Genomic DNA, 17,145 nt, shown 5'->3' with positions numbered 1-17,145 from the left:
TAACAAATTTGGTATTAGACTGGAATGCTCTAGAACATACCAACAGAGATCGCACTTATATATTAAGAAATGTTAAACACATTAGTCGACTCTTTTTAAATGTATTGTTGTGGTTTTAACTAACTGAAACAATAAAAGTTTTCTACATGCTACCTTCCAACAAGTCCCCCCACATTAAGATCCCCGAATCTCTCAGCAGTATGCTCAAACTGTCCTGGAGGCAGGCAGGTGTACCCGGAGAATCCCATAAAGGTGCACAATTTGAGAAATAGCCCAGCTCTACTCTCCTTCTTATTGCTGGCCAACTTCGGGCTATCGCTTGAAGAACTTTCAGTTTAATTTTTTTGTAAAAATTTTGAGCTCCAAACATAAACATAAAACCAACTTCCGACAAGTCTGCTCCCTTTAGTATGGCCCGGAACATCTCTACCACAGTTGTGCTGGTGGGCATTTTCAGCAGCATTCTTAAATGAGATCACTGGAATGCCCACGCATAGTATTGCAAATCGGGCATTGCCAGTCCTCCTTTCTCCCTCTTCTGCCTAAGCTTCTTCCAAGCTAACCTGGTAGCTCTATACTTCAAATGAATGAGTTTAGTTCTCTTTGGCATTTCGCTATTTGCTTCATGTCGAACGCAAGTGGAATGGCATTAAAGAGAAAAGTTAGCCTGGGCAGTGTAGACATTTTACCTAAATTTATCCTTCCCAAGATCGATAAGGGAAGGTGCGCCCTAGATGTCAGCTGTTTTTGGCACTCTTTAAAAATACGGTCAAGATTCAATTCAGGGATCTTTGTAACTTCCTGGGTTATTCTAATACCTAAATATTGCATGGTGGAGGCAATATGGTGATGTGTATTTTCCATATTCCATGCCATCACCTCGGTCTTATTAGCGTTAATTTCATAACCCGATATTTTGCCAAACTCTTCCGCACTTGAGATAACCATAGAAAAAGCTGTATCGAGGTCAGCTGTAGAGATCAGGATATAGTCTGCATACAGGGCCACTCTCCTCTCCCACTATCCAAATTTAAAAGAAACGATGTTATGGTCTTCTCTGAGTACCCGTACAAAAGGTTCTATATACAGATTGAACAGGAGAGGGGAGAGGGGGCAGCCCTGTCGCATACCCCTAGTGAAAAAAAAGGGTCTGTCAATGACCCATTAACAAGTAATCTAGCTGTCAGGCCCTTGTACAGCAGTTCTATAGCACAACAGAATGCTCTTCCTAGATTAAACTTCTTCAATAACTCAGAGAGGTATGCCCAATTAACCCTGTCAAAGGCTTTAGTTGCATCCAGCGTTAGGACCGCCAAAGGAAGGGTGAAGGTGGACGCAATATCAATAGCACCTACTAGATCATAAGTAATGTCGGCTAATTGGCGCCCTTTAATAAAACCCTTTTGATCGACATGAATGATGTTATCCACAACACCCCCCCCCCAACCTTTTTGACAGAATGGCGGCAAAGAGTTTATAATCGTTGTTTAGGAGTGAGATTGGATGATAGGAGCCACAGTCAGTTGGGACTTTGCCAGGTTTTTATATTAAGACGACTGTGGCTTCACTCCATCACCCAGGAGGGTCATCTCCCTTCAAGAGTATACCATTGAAAAGTTTCACCAACACTGGAATGATAGACTCTTTGAGTAAGCGATATAACTCTCCTTGAAGACCATCTGGCCCTGTCACCTTTCCTCTTTTAGAGCTGTTAATCACCTTTCTGACTTTCTCTTCAGTAATTTCCATTTCCAAACCAGATTGTTCATCGTTCGTGAGACTGGGTAGGCAGGTCTTATCAAGCCATTTTTTTTTTCTTCAGCATCCTCAATAGTGTCATTCTTATAAATAGATTGGAAAAACTTGCAAAAGGCCTTCCCTATGTCTGAATTAGATGAGCGAGGTGATGGCTCGCCTTCCACCATGATCTGTTTAATATGGTTACGTGCCTGATCTGATTTCACTTTCCACCCGAATAACTTACCGGCGCTTTCGCCGAATTCAAAATGTGAGATTTTACTCCCTTCCCATCTACGGGCAATTCTCTCCTGGAGCTTACACTCCAGTTGTTTTTTGAGTGAAACCAGATTGTCCAAATCTGCCGTCGGATCGATTCCTGATTGGGTGCTAAGTTTTAATTGTATTCTGTTCATATCGTCTTCCAAACACTTAATATCGTTCCAGAATTTCTTTTTTCTTTAAGAGGCTCTATTAATAATGCAGCCTCTCCAATAGGCTTTCAAAGTATCCCACACTACTGAGATATTAGCTGTATTTAAATTCGTCTCAAGAAACTGTTTAGTCTCGAGTGTAAGGAAATTTATCTCTTCCTCCACTAATAAAATAGTACGATCGAAAGACCACGATCTGGACTGTTGTTGTTGGGTACAAGCTAAGCTAAAAGCTAGTGCAGAGTGGTCCGACAAGTGGGATGGCAGGTAATCGATATGTTTGGCCAAATCCCTTAGGGTATAACTATGTAATGCATAATCAATAATAGATTTGTGATTGTATTTTAGGTTAATGAACGAAACCCCCAGTTGGTCACCTGCACGATCCCTCCAAATATCTGAGAGACCAATCTGCCTCATTATAGTCAAAAGAGTCTGTCGTGATTTAGAAGGAACTACAGCTCTTGAATTTGGAGATTTATCTAATCTGAGGTTTAGAACAATATTGAAATCTCCTACCCAAATAATAGGATCATGGAAGTCAATCAGGTGGTTACAGATAGTATCCAGACAGAAGGGATCATCCTGATTAGGCCCATAGTAGGTCATCAAAGTAATAGGCATATCCCCTAATAGCGTTTTTAATATGAGCCATCTGCCGCTAAGATCCTCCCTACATTTCAAAACTTGCGCCTTAGCTTGTTTTTTAAAAAGATTCATCACCCCTCTAATGTTTGCTGACTGATCCGAACAAACAAAGACATCAACCCATTTCTGTTTTTTTAATATTTCTGTTGTCTCTGTCTTAAGAGGGTGCGATTCCTGGATGGCAATTACCTGCGCCGGAGAGTCTCTTAAATATTGTAATATTCTAGCTCTTCTGCTCTTCGTGCGCAGGCCATTGAAATTCCAGGACAGAAACTGCAGCAGAGTCATGTTGGCTCTTTCATCGCCACCTTAGATGCCATCCCGCAGGCACAACCCCAGTCTGAGTCTAAGCCCTTTTTGTGCCTAGCAAACAACTGAACAAACAACCGAGATCCCTGGATTGAATCACAATGGACGTTAAGACATATAAAATGGTAATAGGGTGTCAGCAATTGAGGACACTTTACTCGTTTAGCCCCTGTGTCCCCCCCCCCCACCCCTTGGGTAACCCATCCCTTATTGCTTCGGCCTGATGAATGGCCAAATTTGCGTCCTAATACTACTGCTAGTCCCCCCCCGTCTCCACCTCTTAAACTATACTATCTTGTGCTAAATAAATGTTGAAACTGTGCTAACTCTACAAGTAAGATTCCAGCCCACCATCCACTTTTTCAAAAACTTTCGAACCGTTTAAAAAAAACAAACAAATTCTGCCATTTTTTTTAAAATTACTTTTAACTTTAATGAATAGAGTGCTTAAGATTCATATATAAACTAGAGCTAAAAGGGGGTGGGGGAAAGGAAAAAACCTAAGTTGGACTAATCCACTACTGCACTCCTTGAGTGCCAAGTTCAGAATCTTCTCCTTTACAGCGTAAGTGAAGCAATTAATGAGGATCTTCCTCGGTTTAGCCCTGCTAGGATTTAGTCGAAATGGGTCCCTATGAATCCTCTGAATATCTTTTTCTAAGAAACCCACTGACTTTTCGAGATTCAGAGAGTTCTTGAGCAAAGCCACTATATAGGTTTTTAAGTCACTTCCTTCCTTCCCCTTCGGGATCTTCAAGAGGCGTAAATTATCTCTGCGTGAGTTGTTCTCAAGTGACTCCACTCTCTCTCGCAGGGCCTCCCCATCTCTGCGTAGTGCTTGAATTTTGTCCTCTGCCGACCCTAGATTGGCTTTAAGGTGCTCGACTGAGCCCTCCAAAGTCTCAGTCCTTGCATTCAATAAGTCCACTTTCTTCTCCAGGGCTCGCATACTGCTCTAGTCTCGGACTGATTATCATCTGAGACTGCGAAGCCCTGTTTTATATCATTTTTTAGTGACAAAAAGAGGGCCTCTATCGAATTTCCGACTACATCATCCCCTACTCCCTTTTCACAAACCATCGATGAAACAGCCTCCGAAGGAGCTACACTAAGTAAGTTGGATGATGTGAAATTCTCGGAGGTGGTTACCTTGCATATAGGGGTTAAAGCTGAAGCCCCAGATAGTATTGTGGGGGTTGTAGCAGGTTTGGGCATGATAGGTAGAGTCATGGTAGGGATTATAGAGTTAGGCATCGTGCAAGGGGTAGAAGAGGGGCAGACAGGATTTTTCACAGGGACGGTAAAAGAGTACAGCTCAGGAGATGACTCTTGACCCGTAACATTCAAAATCTGGGGTTGAACTCTGAAAAAGGAGCGTAAAGATGGGGTGACCCTGACAGAGGCAAACTTCGAGAGGGCCTTGGAAGAGCCCTTGCTTCTGACTCCCCTAACACTCCTCCCCTTAACTTGGTAGCTCTAGAAGGCGGCATCGTGGCCCACCCGGGACCCTTCCTGCTGCTGTACCCCCTTCAATCCTGATACTGATGTGTCTTTAGGGTTACCCTGAGCCCCTATATCCTTCACCAAACCGCAAACAAGACCATCCAACACCTTCTTTTGTGAGCTCTTTTCGTACTTTCCTTTCCTTTTACCCCCTCTCTTGTGTGTAGTCAGAATCAATATTGTTTCAGAGCATTCATTGTCCGATTCACAAACAAAAGTAAATACGCGCGGGCTTCCTGGTTAGTGGAGAAAACTCACTCTTACCGCCTTCACCTTCATTGACACCCTTGTCTCGGCTCCTGGTTTTAACCCCTTGTTTGTTAGGAGAGCATTCAGCAATCTCAACAATCTCACCGACCTCGATCTTCCTGCTTCCTGCCCCCTCCCGTAGCAAGAATTCTCCAATGCCGCTTGTTCTGACCCCGCCTGAGTTCCCCCAGAGGAGACCGCGAGCCGCCGCTCTGCGACCGCGTCTCAACTCCAGGGCGGCTCTATCGCAGCGCAGTATGAGCGAAGGGCTCGAAAGACGTGGAGGGTTCTGCCCAGCTCCGGGACAAATCTGAGGAGCCTCTGCGGCTTTACCGCTGCAAAGGGGGTAAGCTCGTACCGTTAGCCCTGCATTAGCACACTAGAAAACCCTTGACTGCAGAGAGGAGGGGAGCGCAGAACTAGGACGCGCACCGCCGCTCAACTAGCGGGCGCCATGTTTCCCGTCCTGGCGACTTGGTTGTTCTACTTTTAAAAATACTTTCTCTTGATCCACAAACTCCACTATCACCTAGACTCTCTGCTTTCTTTCAGCTCTAAAATCCTAGAAAAACATAACAACATCAATCTTACTGAATACTTAGAATCTCATCAGTGTCTTGAGAATCTCGTATTGGGGTTTTGCCCTTCTCATAGCACTGAAATGGCCAGAACTTATTTTATTAAGAATATGCTAAACGTACGACAAGGGACACATATGTTTAATGCAGAATTTGTAGTAGGTAATTATACGGAAATATTATAGGCCTGCAAATAAATGAAGGTGCTGACTTAAATTAGTCTAACTCTCATTGCCATATTAACTGAAAATAATGAATTAACACTGAAAGGCATATTTTTCACATTGGATAGTTGTTTGCGCAAAATGTTCTTCTCTTTGTTACAGATGTTGTATTTTTGCAGAAGCCTTCGGTTACCTAGTGAACAGGCATTTGTTTTGTATTAGACAACCTATAATGAGTTCCCATGGGGAGGAGAGGAGGTAACAGGAAGAATGATTCAGTACAAGAACTACCTGTACCACAAAATATTATCAAAGTAACTTTTCAAGGTCTAATGTCTGAACGTCTATTATACCACCATGAGAAGATGGGGAGTTTGCTTATTCCTATGCATTTATTGAGATTCTGGTGGAGGATTCAGGAGACGAAAAAAAATTAATTGAGCAAAACAGAATATTGTATATTTATATTTGTTCAGGTTTCTAGAGTAAAGTAGGGATTCCTTCCCTGACTCTTTAACTGGAGACAAAGGGCCCGATTCACAGAATGAACTTAAGACTAAATCCTAAACGTACTACTATTTGGTATACTCAAAGTCCGAACTCTGGCTGGAAATTCCGGCCCGGAGGCGGAGCTTCCGGCTTGGGGTGGAGCTTGAGCGCACCGGAGGCGGAGCTTGTGGCTTGGAGGCGGAGCTTCCGGCTCGGAGGTGGGGATTTTAGCCATGCTGAAATCTCCACCTCTGGGCCGCAAGATCCGACTCCGGGCCGCAAGCTCCGCCCCCAAGCCGGAAGCTCCGCCTCCGGGCCGGAATTTCCGGCCCAAGTTCGGACTTAGAGTTAGTAGTCTTAAATCTATTCTGTGAATACCGAAAGTAGTAAGTTTATTCTGTGAATCCCGAAAGTAGTAAGTTCACTCTGTGAATCCCGAAAGTAGTAAGTGCATTCTGTGAATACCAAATAGTAGTAAGTTTAGGATTTAGTCTTAAGTTCATTCTGTGAATCGGGCCCAAACTTTTGAGGTACTGATGCTCATCTTCATGAGAGGTTGCCTTGCTTAGATTTTGCTGAATTGTCTGCTGATAACTTTAGCTGAGAAAACATTGCAGCTTAATATGCAAATGCTTCATGCTTGTGCATGTAATCTCCCATCAGAACTCTTTATTGGGTATCTGAACTGACACCTCATTCCACTGTATTTCCATTTAATATAGATTAGGGTACTTCATTTTATGGAACACGCGTGTTGTATTATTACAATAATCACTGTCATTATAACTAAAATTGTATTCTTTTATAATCAAATATTGATTGATGGATTATATTAAATTTTAGTGCTGATATTTATGATTTTATTAAATAAGTACACAATGAAAACCTACAAGAAAACCCTATAACTCACACGAAATTCTCTTTATTGACTGTACTAAAGGTTTTTAATGATATATTGCTATACTCATGATTACTCCTCACTTTTCCTTGTCAACGAACAAAGGTCCACACAACAGGTTGCAGGGGTTATTTAATGATTGCACAATAAGATTGAGGAACAGAAAATCCCTCTCCCTCACTGGCAGTTACCAAAGTACTCTGCATGACAATGGACACGGAGGCTATGTCTCCCCTTATCCTTCTGGACCTCTCTTTGGATTTCAACTATCTTTCCATTGCTTCAAATTCATCCTTACTGCTCACTCCCAAGTAGTGCTTTTATCCCTATTAACATCGTCTTTTAAGTTATTAGACCACAGGTTCAGCAAGGCTCTTCCTCTGTAACCTTTATGTCACTCCTATAGCAAAGCTCATTTGTTCTTTTGATTTATGTATGCAGGCGATTCTTAGCTTGGAGAACAACCAGGGAACTGCCCAGTCCAGCTTCCATATCTGCCTTTATAACATTGGCCAGTGGATGTAGATGGGCTACTGAACAGATACCCACATGCATAAATACTACGCATATGCAAAACAAATTAATAACTAAAAACAAGGTAGAAGCAACTGATAAAGCTTTAGCACTTTAAAAAAAATAATCAAAATAATCTACTACAACCGAAGCGTTCTTAGTGCTCTGCACTTTATGAAAAAATATTTGCTGCAGCATTCTATCAAGAAGAAGAAACAGTAACAGATTATCGTCATTCCACATGGTTTCGTGGGAACAAGGAAATAACTCTTCTTAAATTCAGCCGCGGCCCATGGAGGGAGTTGCGGTGGGGCGAAAGGCGGGGGAGGGGCAGGGTGGGGGATGCTAAAAACCGGAGTATGGATAAATGGAGGTAAGTAAACAATTTAATTAATAAAACAAATTTCGTAGAGCGCCCTGCATCGCAACATGCGATGCAGACCGCGGGTCCGGCCGCGGGCCAAGGGCATCCTTTCCTAATATTGACTCGCACTTCAAGTTAAGATTTTTTTGGGCCACAAAACATTCGCCGTTTACCACCCATTTAAAAAATAAAGCTTGGTCTGACATTTTAATGGCCGCAGAATCAAGGGATATGACTTCTTTCTGGAAAGCTATCAATGCTCCCTTTTTTAAAGATAGTACTAAAGCTCGCATAGAGGTTGCCATTGATGAAAGGGATTGGGTCAAGCACTTTGAAAAATTATATAACCCTGTACCGGTTAGCACAGACTCTCCTTTAGTGTTCCAGGACACGATAAAATATTCAGCAGGATTACAACTCGACTTCACGCTCGAGGAAGTAACCAAGGGCATTAAGTCGAGCCTCGGGGGAAAGGCACCAGGTCCCGATGGGGTTCCATTAGATATCTATAAGAAGGATATTAGCCTCTGGGCCCCGTTACTCACTAGATCTTTCAATGCTGCTATCTCTCTGGGCCTTCTCGACACATGGTTTAAATCAATTATTATCCCAATTTTAAAAAAAGGAGATAGATCCAATTGTGCCTGCTACCGGCCTATTTCTTTGCTGGATTCTAATATAAAAATTATCGGTAGAGTTATCTTAGATAGACTCCAGAAATGGGCTGAGGAATCCCATATAATTACTGATCTCCAATATGGGTTCCGAGAAGGGGTCGGCACTATCGAGCAAGCTCTAAATCTTTTGATATTAACAGAAAAGTATACAACAGCTAAGAAAGGTAGATTATACTTAACTTTTCTAGATCTTAACTCGGCCTTTGATTTTGTAAATCACAGCAAACTGTGGACTATTTTAACTAACTTGCGTGTAGAACCAAACATTATCTGTTTTTTAAGACAATTATATAGTAATGCTAGTGCTATGGTCAGATATGGCATGAGGGGTGAATGCACAAGGGAATTTAGTATCAGCAGGGGTGTTAGGCAGGGGTGTGTCCTTGCCCCCTTTTTATTTTCTATTTATATTAATAACCTTGAGGCCACACTTTTGCAGGAATGCATTGATATGCCAACCGCCTCAGCCTGTCGGCTACCTGCACTCATCTACGCAGATGACACGGTGCTTATGGCTAGAACCCCGCTAGCAATGCAGACCATGATTTCATCCTTTAGCGTTTTCAGGGAGAAACTGGATTTACAGATTAACTGCACAAAGACATTCGCAATGAACTGTGGTGGGAACGTTCGTTTGAAGAAAAAACAATGTTCATCAAAGGTACCCCTATACACCATACTCCTAGTTTTCCATATTTAGGCATTTTGTTTGATCAAACTGAAAACTGGACAAATACAATACAGACAAGAAACCTACTTTTTTCTAAAGCAATCATGGCAGTCAAATCTTTTAGCAAAAAATTGGGCAAAAAACCGGTCAAAGAACTTATTTACATATATAGGTCTAGCTGTGTCCCAGTAGCACTTTACGGGGCTGGCTTATGGGGAAACTCAGATGTTTATAAATTACAAGTGACTGAAAACGACTTCCTACATTATTTATTGTCCCTCCCTAGGAGCATGTCCAATTACAATTGCCATACTGAACTGGGAATACCATTCCTAGAAGATCTAATCAGAGTTCAACCTATTTTATTATGGCATCGTGTTTGGTGTAATGAGAAATGTCATCTAAACAGACTTATACTGAGAGATGTGTTAAAACTTGATGGGGCAAAAGGGATAAAATGGTTTTGTTACATTAAATTAGTCTGTAAGAATATCCAGCATCCAGAGTTTTTTGATGACCCGGAAACTCTGTTTGGGATCACCAGAAAAAAACCTTAAAACTTTGTGTCTGGCTTTTTTCCACGACCAAAGACAAGTAGGTGAATTAACGAAAAAAACTGTGATCTCTCACCAGTTGGCTACTAATGTTAACTCCATTCAACCCTATCTCAAATTGCACATGAAAGAACAGGAAAGATTTCTATTAATTAGATTTAGATTTGGAATTCTTTTCAGATCACTAAGTTTCCCCGTTATGAATGACTGGGCAAGGGTTTTGCCTAAATGTCCCTGTGATTGTATCTCTGATCAATCAGATATACATATATTATTTTTTTGTAGATTTTACTCGTTATCCAGAAAGAGATGGATTGTGCCCATTTTAAAATATTTGGATTTGAGATTTTGCCGCCCAGCCTTTTTGGCTATTTCGACTTTGGAGGACATTTTCACTGTTTCTTCTATTGTGACTTATCTCAAAAGTGTATTTTATTTGCGTAAAACTATGATAATGTGATTTCCATTTACGCTTTTATTTTTATGAAGCATGCACATCTCTGATCTGTGTTCATAATTGTTTTACTTTTGCTTACTTTGTAATGTGATTTTATGCACTTTTATGGCTATGAAATATAGTCGAATAAAGTTTATTGAGTGAGAGAGTGGCAAGCCACTCGCAAACAGGGTGGGGTCTCCACGGGACCCTTTCCCCTTTGTGACTGCAGTGAAAATATTTTTTAGGACCACTGCCTACTCTTAAAAAATGAAACAGTAATACATCATTTTTGTTTTTTAAGTGCATCCCATTTTCCTTAAGGAAAACGGGCGGCATTTAAAAAAATACTATTTTATTGAAAAAGCAGTCACAGACATGTTGGTCTGCTGACCCCAGCAGGTCACCATCCCTGGGAGTGCTAGCCTTTCCCAATGGGGTTACAAATTGAACCTGCCTCATAAATATTAATGAGGCAGGCACTTTGTGACCCCATAAGGAATAGCAAAGTGTCTGAGACACTGTTGTAAATTCCAATTTGCGAGTCGCAAAATGACGCAATTTGCGACTTGTAAATTGGAAAGGTTGTGCATCTGTCCCTTAGGGCCATATTCTGACTGTAGTTGTGATCTATGGAGTGCCAGACTGGCGGTCCACCCACCATATTCTGACTTTGCAGTGGGACTGCCACAGGACCACTGCAGCCACCGGAGATCTGTGATCCCATGATACTTGCGCTGCAGTCAGAGGCTGCAGTATGCTGGTGGTACCGCTGAAGTGACACCAAGAATATTACATGTTGCTTCACCGCCATATTTCCAAGGTGGTGAGCCCACCATGGAAAGGATGGCAGAGAGGCAACTGTTGCTTCTGGGCCTGAGAATGCATATAGGGGGGCACATATTGTACCCACCTGTATGTATGCAGCCGCAAGTTCCATCACGGCATGGTTCATTCCATGGCATGGTTCATTCCATGTAGTGCAGGAACATACTGCGGCAGTCCCACGGCTCTCTCCTATGAGCCTTTGAAAGGCACTGCCATGACACCCCCTTTTCTGAATCATGACACTGTTGCAGCATGCCCACCTGCTAAGGGTTACAATCGTAATCGGGTGGGCGATGTTTGCAGGGCTTTGGCGGAGTTCCCTTGGAGCGCTGGCATGGTTCTCCGTGGGAGGACTGCCAAAGTCATAATACGGCCCTTAAATCTGCTGTGTAATTCAATCATACCCACTCACATAAAACACTTCACTAATACCTATTAAATGACCGTTGTGCCCCATACAGCACATGGTGGCCAAAGATTTTGATCAGATGGAATAACTTACTGGTCAACACAATTTTGACTGATGGTCAAAAGACCCGTACACCTACTGCAATAACTCAAAGAGCCACCCCTAAAACATCTTACCCAGGAGTTGTAGGAAAGTTTCAAGTGCAGTGAAAACTTAGCACCCAACACAACACCACTTTCACTAAAATGGGAAATGCCTTTCCAAAGACAAATCATCTATGTAGGAAACCTCAATGTCACTGCACATCTGTAAGGAAAAGCACTAATAAACCAAGTAATTAAATGTGCACTATGTCACACTAGGTTAATGTACTTTGTATAGCACATATATGCACCACTGTAGCACTGTATGTTGCCACAGAATATATTACAAGCAGTGCATGCAACTAAAAGGTCATCAAAAGTTACATAGAATCAAGTTTCAACCAAAGAGATTACTTTTTAAAGTCCTGCTCAGCTGACTTAAGTTTTCAGTGTAATAACTTGACAGCCTGCACCAAGAAGGCATGGTGGCTCCATTTGGCATTATTCTATCTTGGGACTGATACGAGTATTTTATCAGTTGATCTCTTTGGTGTCCAACCAAATAGATCATGAATAAATATTTGAACTGTGTATGCAGTCAACTTGTAGTCATTGGTAAGCTAATCTGGTGGCAGATAAATGATAATTTTGCTCCTGGCCAATTAGTGTTAAACTGATGCATGTTGTCACTGTTGTCTTTCATTTCTTGCCTCTGGGGTAGTCCATGCATAAGACTTCATAACGATATTCCCCACAAACAGATATCAGGGAAAATTTGCTCCTTTTTCCAACATGTAGGGATTTTAATGATATCGAGGGTTTGCGGAATATGTTGAAAAACTGGGAAAATGTACTACGCAGGAAAGTGTGCATTTTTGTTTTCTAATATTATATTCAACTGACGGTTTGCTGTGCTAAGGTCACCCTGTTCGGAAGCAGGCAGAGTTTTTATAATTCTCTAAGTGGTAGTCAATCTTTCAAATTGTTGTAGTTTCAACATACAGTTAGTAGTAGAAAGAGGTGCGGAACATATGGGTGAACTTGGAAAGCTGTACATCTCTCCTAGGTAGATACAATTCTGAATTCACTAAGGGATCATTGGGGTAGACTTCCATGGTTTTCCCAAAGAAGTTAAACATTGAAATAAAAAACTAAAAAAGTTAAGTAGGAAAAAAATTAAATCTGTTTCAAAGTTTTAATCCATATATTTTGCTCTGATGGGCACACTGCAGCAGTAATATATGTTTACATCTGTGTGCCTTTTCAGCTTATAGGGATATGTAGTGGTTATTGGTTGTCCAGTAATACGTGAGAGCCATAGGCATCTACTGACCTGCACCTTGTAATGATTTTCCAATCTGTACTGAGGTCAAATCTTATGAATGAAAGTGGGTATATGAAGGAAAGATATGTATTTTGAAATGTGCCCAGAAATCTGAGTCTAGGCATAGTGGTTATTCATAGTACTCTTGATTTGGGGTACCTATAATAAATATCATTTGTTTCAAAGGGCATTTTACAAAATGTGTGTTGTTGTACATTCACGGACTTACATTTATAAGTAATAAATAAATGAACACTTAATAAATCATGAAGAATGTTGTAATTTTGTATTTTTCATGGAATTTCAATCTTTCCGACGATCTGGGTACTGAACTATTTGAGATAGCACTCAGGGAAAGCTACCAAACCCAAAAAACATTGAGAACTAGAGAACCCCAGGAGCCAGGGTGGCTCAGCTTGCATGGGAATTTCTGCATTTTCTTACCCAGAGTGCCGTGCAAACATTAATTGATCACTTAAATCACATATTTGTCTCATGTGTCAGTGAGAGAGAGCTTTAGAATCCATGGGAATCAACATAATTTCCACTCAGCTTTCATACACTTCTCTCAATAAATACATCAGCGGTCTTTTGTGGGTTGGCTTATCATCCATGACAGTAAAGATTGTTCTTTTTAATATCAGTCTTTCTGTAAATGTTGGTAGCTGCGCTTTGGCCCAGGGTCCACTGGCACCAAGGGAAACATGTGACTGCACACATTTCTGAAAACTAGACAGAGAGAGCAGTCCAGACTGGTGAGGATTGCGTGGATCTCACTCATTTTCCTTACCAAGAAAGCTCTGCAAATGTTACTTGGGATCTAAATCACAGATTTTCTCAAGTTACTGTGAGAGAAGGATCTGATTTTATAAGGAAAGGGCCACACTTCTTCCAAAAAAAAACAATACCCCGTTTCTTTTGGTGGGTCTATAATAAGCAAAATGAACAAGTCAAACTTTGACCTTGTGAAGTTAATGTAGTGCCAATAGGCTCTTCGTATGGTAACAGTTTTGATCTGTTTCAAAGACAGGCAGGCAGCATATTTATTGGAAGTAGTGTTGAACACAGGTTGGTAAGACTTTGTCCATTAGCTTGAAGAGCCCGAAATAGCTGTGAAATAAATATGTGAAAATAGGCTTTTAGACCAGCAATTTAATGTTTGCTGGGCATTCGTTGCAAGAAAACCATTCATGCACAAATCACAACTCTGGTTCCCCAGGGTTGCTGGGTTTTAGATATGCAGAGCTTCTAGGATTCCCTGTGTGCCGGCTAACCCAGGACAAAATGCAGCAACAATCCCTGTGCAAAAAGAGATTAAATTGTGTTTTTTATGCATAATTTCGATATTTTCAGGGAGTCTGTAAGAAAATATGCTAGGATCCAGGCATGCCACACCACCCTAGATTCCCATGGGTCTCTAATTTTCAGAAATATTCGGGGTTTGGTGGGTTCTCAAGGTGCCAGCTGATCCAAGGACCGAATACTACAGCTATTCCCCATGACAAGTGAGAGGAAAATAGGATTTCTTTACATGTAATGGGTTAGCAGAGAGGCGATAAACACCCATTCTGCCTCCACCAGGGGGCAGAAATACTGACTGATGCTCAGGGATGGAGCCTGCTACCAAGAAAGTGCAACACCCCACCCCATTCCTTTTCTCACTTTTTTCATAGCAGTCTGATGGGATTTAAGTCCCTCTGATAGGCATCTCAGGGGCATAGCAAAGCCCCCCGCAGCCCCTGCAGTGCGGGGGAGCCCCCCAGGCTTACCCATACTGGAGGGGGGCCCTACTGATGTGTGTGTGAGGGGCCCCTTCATCATATATAACAGGGGGGGGCACTCACGTTTTGTTAGGTCACTGGGGCAATTGGTGTATCAACCCCTATCTCTTCCTCTTGGGGTTAGAAAACCTAGCAGATCATCAAGGAAAAAGGTGAAAAACAGAGTGGTTGAAGTACATGTGTATCCTTGCACTGGGTTGCAGTCCCCACTCCCAGGCACCTGACAGTCTTTCTGTCTTTCTGTTCCCTGACGTTTGGAGGGCTTACCTCATGTCTTCCTGCAAAGGGGGGAGATACCTCTCTAGAAAGCAGGTATTGGGGTCGATTAAAGGAAACATTTCGGGTGACAGCCCTGTCTCAGCATCAGGTCCTAATCAACTGGCACCAGATTGCCTTTGTACCGCCCAGGGGGAGGCAGAATGGGGATGTTTACTCCCTCTCTGCCAGTCCATCTATCAAATCTATGCCCAATGGAACCCAAATGTCCTCTTGTTTTCTTGGTGATGGCTGCTAGGTAGGTAAGAGGTGTGGCGCCGCGGCCAGGGCGACTGACGCTGGAATCGGGGGACCACGGTTCGATCCCCGGCTCCGGCGGCAGGTTAGCCCAGCACCATGTGACTCTGGGCAATAGCTCGCTTAATCTTCCCGACGGCCCCCAGCGCCTATAGACCCTTACGGGTGATTGTGCGCTTTACAAATGTGGACTTTACTTTACTTTAAGAGCTTAAACATTAGCTGTGAATCATCTGCAACATTATTAAATAATATTTTTGTTAGATTTCAGCTGAATCTTCAGCGGAAGAAGATAAATAAAAAAAATTGATGGGAACTGTGACACACCTGGGGGGGTCATCACAAGTAAGAAGTGTCCGCATGAAGGTATATGGTGAAGGTCTTAATGCTAGCATTCCATCAGCTATGAAATAATTACACTAGCTACAGCAAAAATTGCATCTCCTGCCTGTGATCCCAATTTTTGCCAGTCACAGGGATGCTGGGTTTCAGTATTCTGAAGATAAAATCAAATGGGCCTCTGTTGCATTTTGGTATGGGTTCATCCACAGATCACCCTGACAAGAAAGACAATAAGGGATGTGGTGGGAAGGCAGCTATCGAGTTCTGTCCCATGAATGAACTATCTTAACAAGGCTTCTCGTTGCTTGGGGTTTCCTTTCATTATGGACAGAAGGTATGATCAGGCATATGTAACACAGGAGAGTGCAAGTTTGGAGTTGGGGGAACATCAGTGAGTATATTCTATCAAAGTCTTGCAATGAACAAAAATCTTACTCGTACTGGTCTTTTAAAAACTTTGTCTACGAGCCCCTAATTCGCTTCAATATGACTTTCATAGCAGGTACGGTCATCTTTCCCAAAGTTACCAAAGGGTAACCGCTCTCTAATCAATCATGAATACATTTCTTTTTTTTCCTGCCTATATATATTTTTTTGAGAACCTGTTCGGAAATCTGTAGACATAATTAATAGTAGAAAGGTCATTATGAATATACCATTATATTCTCCTTCATTATTTTTTGCTGAATCTAACTTTCTTGGGACATCATTAAGATCAGAGATATCCTTGACTAAAATTGCAATGCTGTCTAGAAACAGAGGTCAACTTTCTATTTCCTGCAAATATGTGTTCTTGAGTTTAATTCAGGCTTCCCATTGTGGTTGAGGTTTGGGTTCCTACAGTTTTCAATATGTGTTTGCATTGTGGTTTACTCTTTTTTGTGAATTATAGCCGAAAAAAGCGAATTGATTGATGGATTTCACCAATTAAACCAGTCCATGAGGATTCGAAAGCCATGCAAAACAACATGAAATAACTTAATCAAATAATGTTTAGGACGTTTTAAGTATTTGCTGTATGATAATTTACCATGAAAGTGCCAGGCTCTTTGGACATCTCGTTTTAGTGGTTGACAGAGGGTGAAAAAGTCTATTTGAAGCAAGTTATAAAAAGACACCAACTCACCTTTTCTGTCATTTCATGAGAGTGGTGAAGAGAGTGCTCTCTTTCCAAGAACATCCTTCTTTGCTCAAAGCTGGCCAATCGGCATGTGAGCCATGATGACACTGTACACCCACTGATTCCAATGCAAGCAAGAGACATGGAGGCGAGGTGCAGAGAGTATAGTGAGGACGTCTTCTTGGACAGAGCTCGTACAAACTGGAAATTGAGTATTCCTCCAATAAGTCCGCATATACAGCAGGCTGAAAATAGAATCATCTGTTTGGGATAAGATGAGGCATATCAAAGGAACGTCGCAGCGGAGAATATAAAAGTATAAAATAGTAAATCACTAGAAAGTATAGCGAAAAAATGCATCTGCAACTACTTACAATAACATAATCCTGTATTACACAATTAAGGTTACAATTCAAAACTATAACCCTCAGTTTTTTCCCCCAATATTTTTATTATGTTTTTGAAAAACACAAAAGTACAAACCATAACAAAATCAGGTACAGTCATGCGGTGTCGTACATT

General features: G+C 41.7%; 1 protein-coding gene across 1 annotated transcript in view; it reads right to left on the bottom strand.

The window, feature by feature from the left end:
* Positions 1 to 17,145, bottom strand: part of TMEM196 (transmembrane protein 196) — a 413,699-nt gene that overhangs the window by 148,648 nt on the left and 247,906 nt on the right. Inside the window, exon 3 of the mRNA XM_078664414.1 lies at positions 16,626 to 16,884. Coding sequence (XP_078520540.1) covers positions 16,626 to 16,884 — 259 coding nt within the window. The remainder of the gene's footprint in view (positions 1 to 16,625; positions 16,885 to 17,145) is intronic.

This window comes from Lissotriton helveticus, chromosome 10 (assembly GCF_964261635.1).
Source record: "Lissotriton helveticus chromosome 10, aLisHel1.1, whole genome shotgun sequence".
Classification (NCBI taxonomy): domain Eukaryota; kingdom Metazoa; phylum Chordata; class Amphibia; order Caudata; family Salamandridae; genus Lissotriton; species Lissotriton helveticus.
The sequence above is the reverse complement of the archived record's forward strand: the minus strand, read 5'-3'. Positions and strand labels throughout refer to the sequence as shown.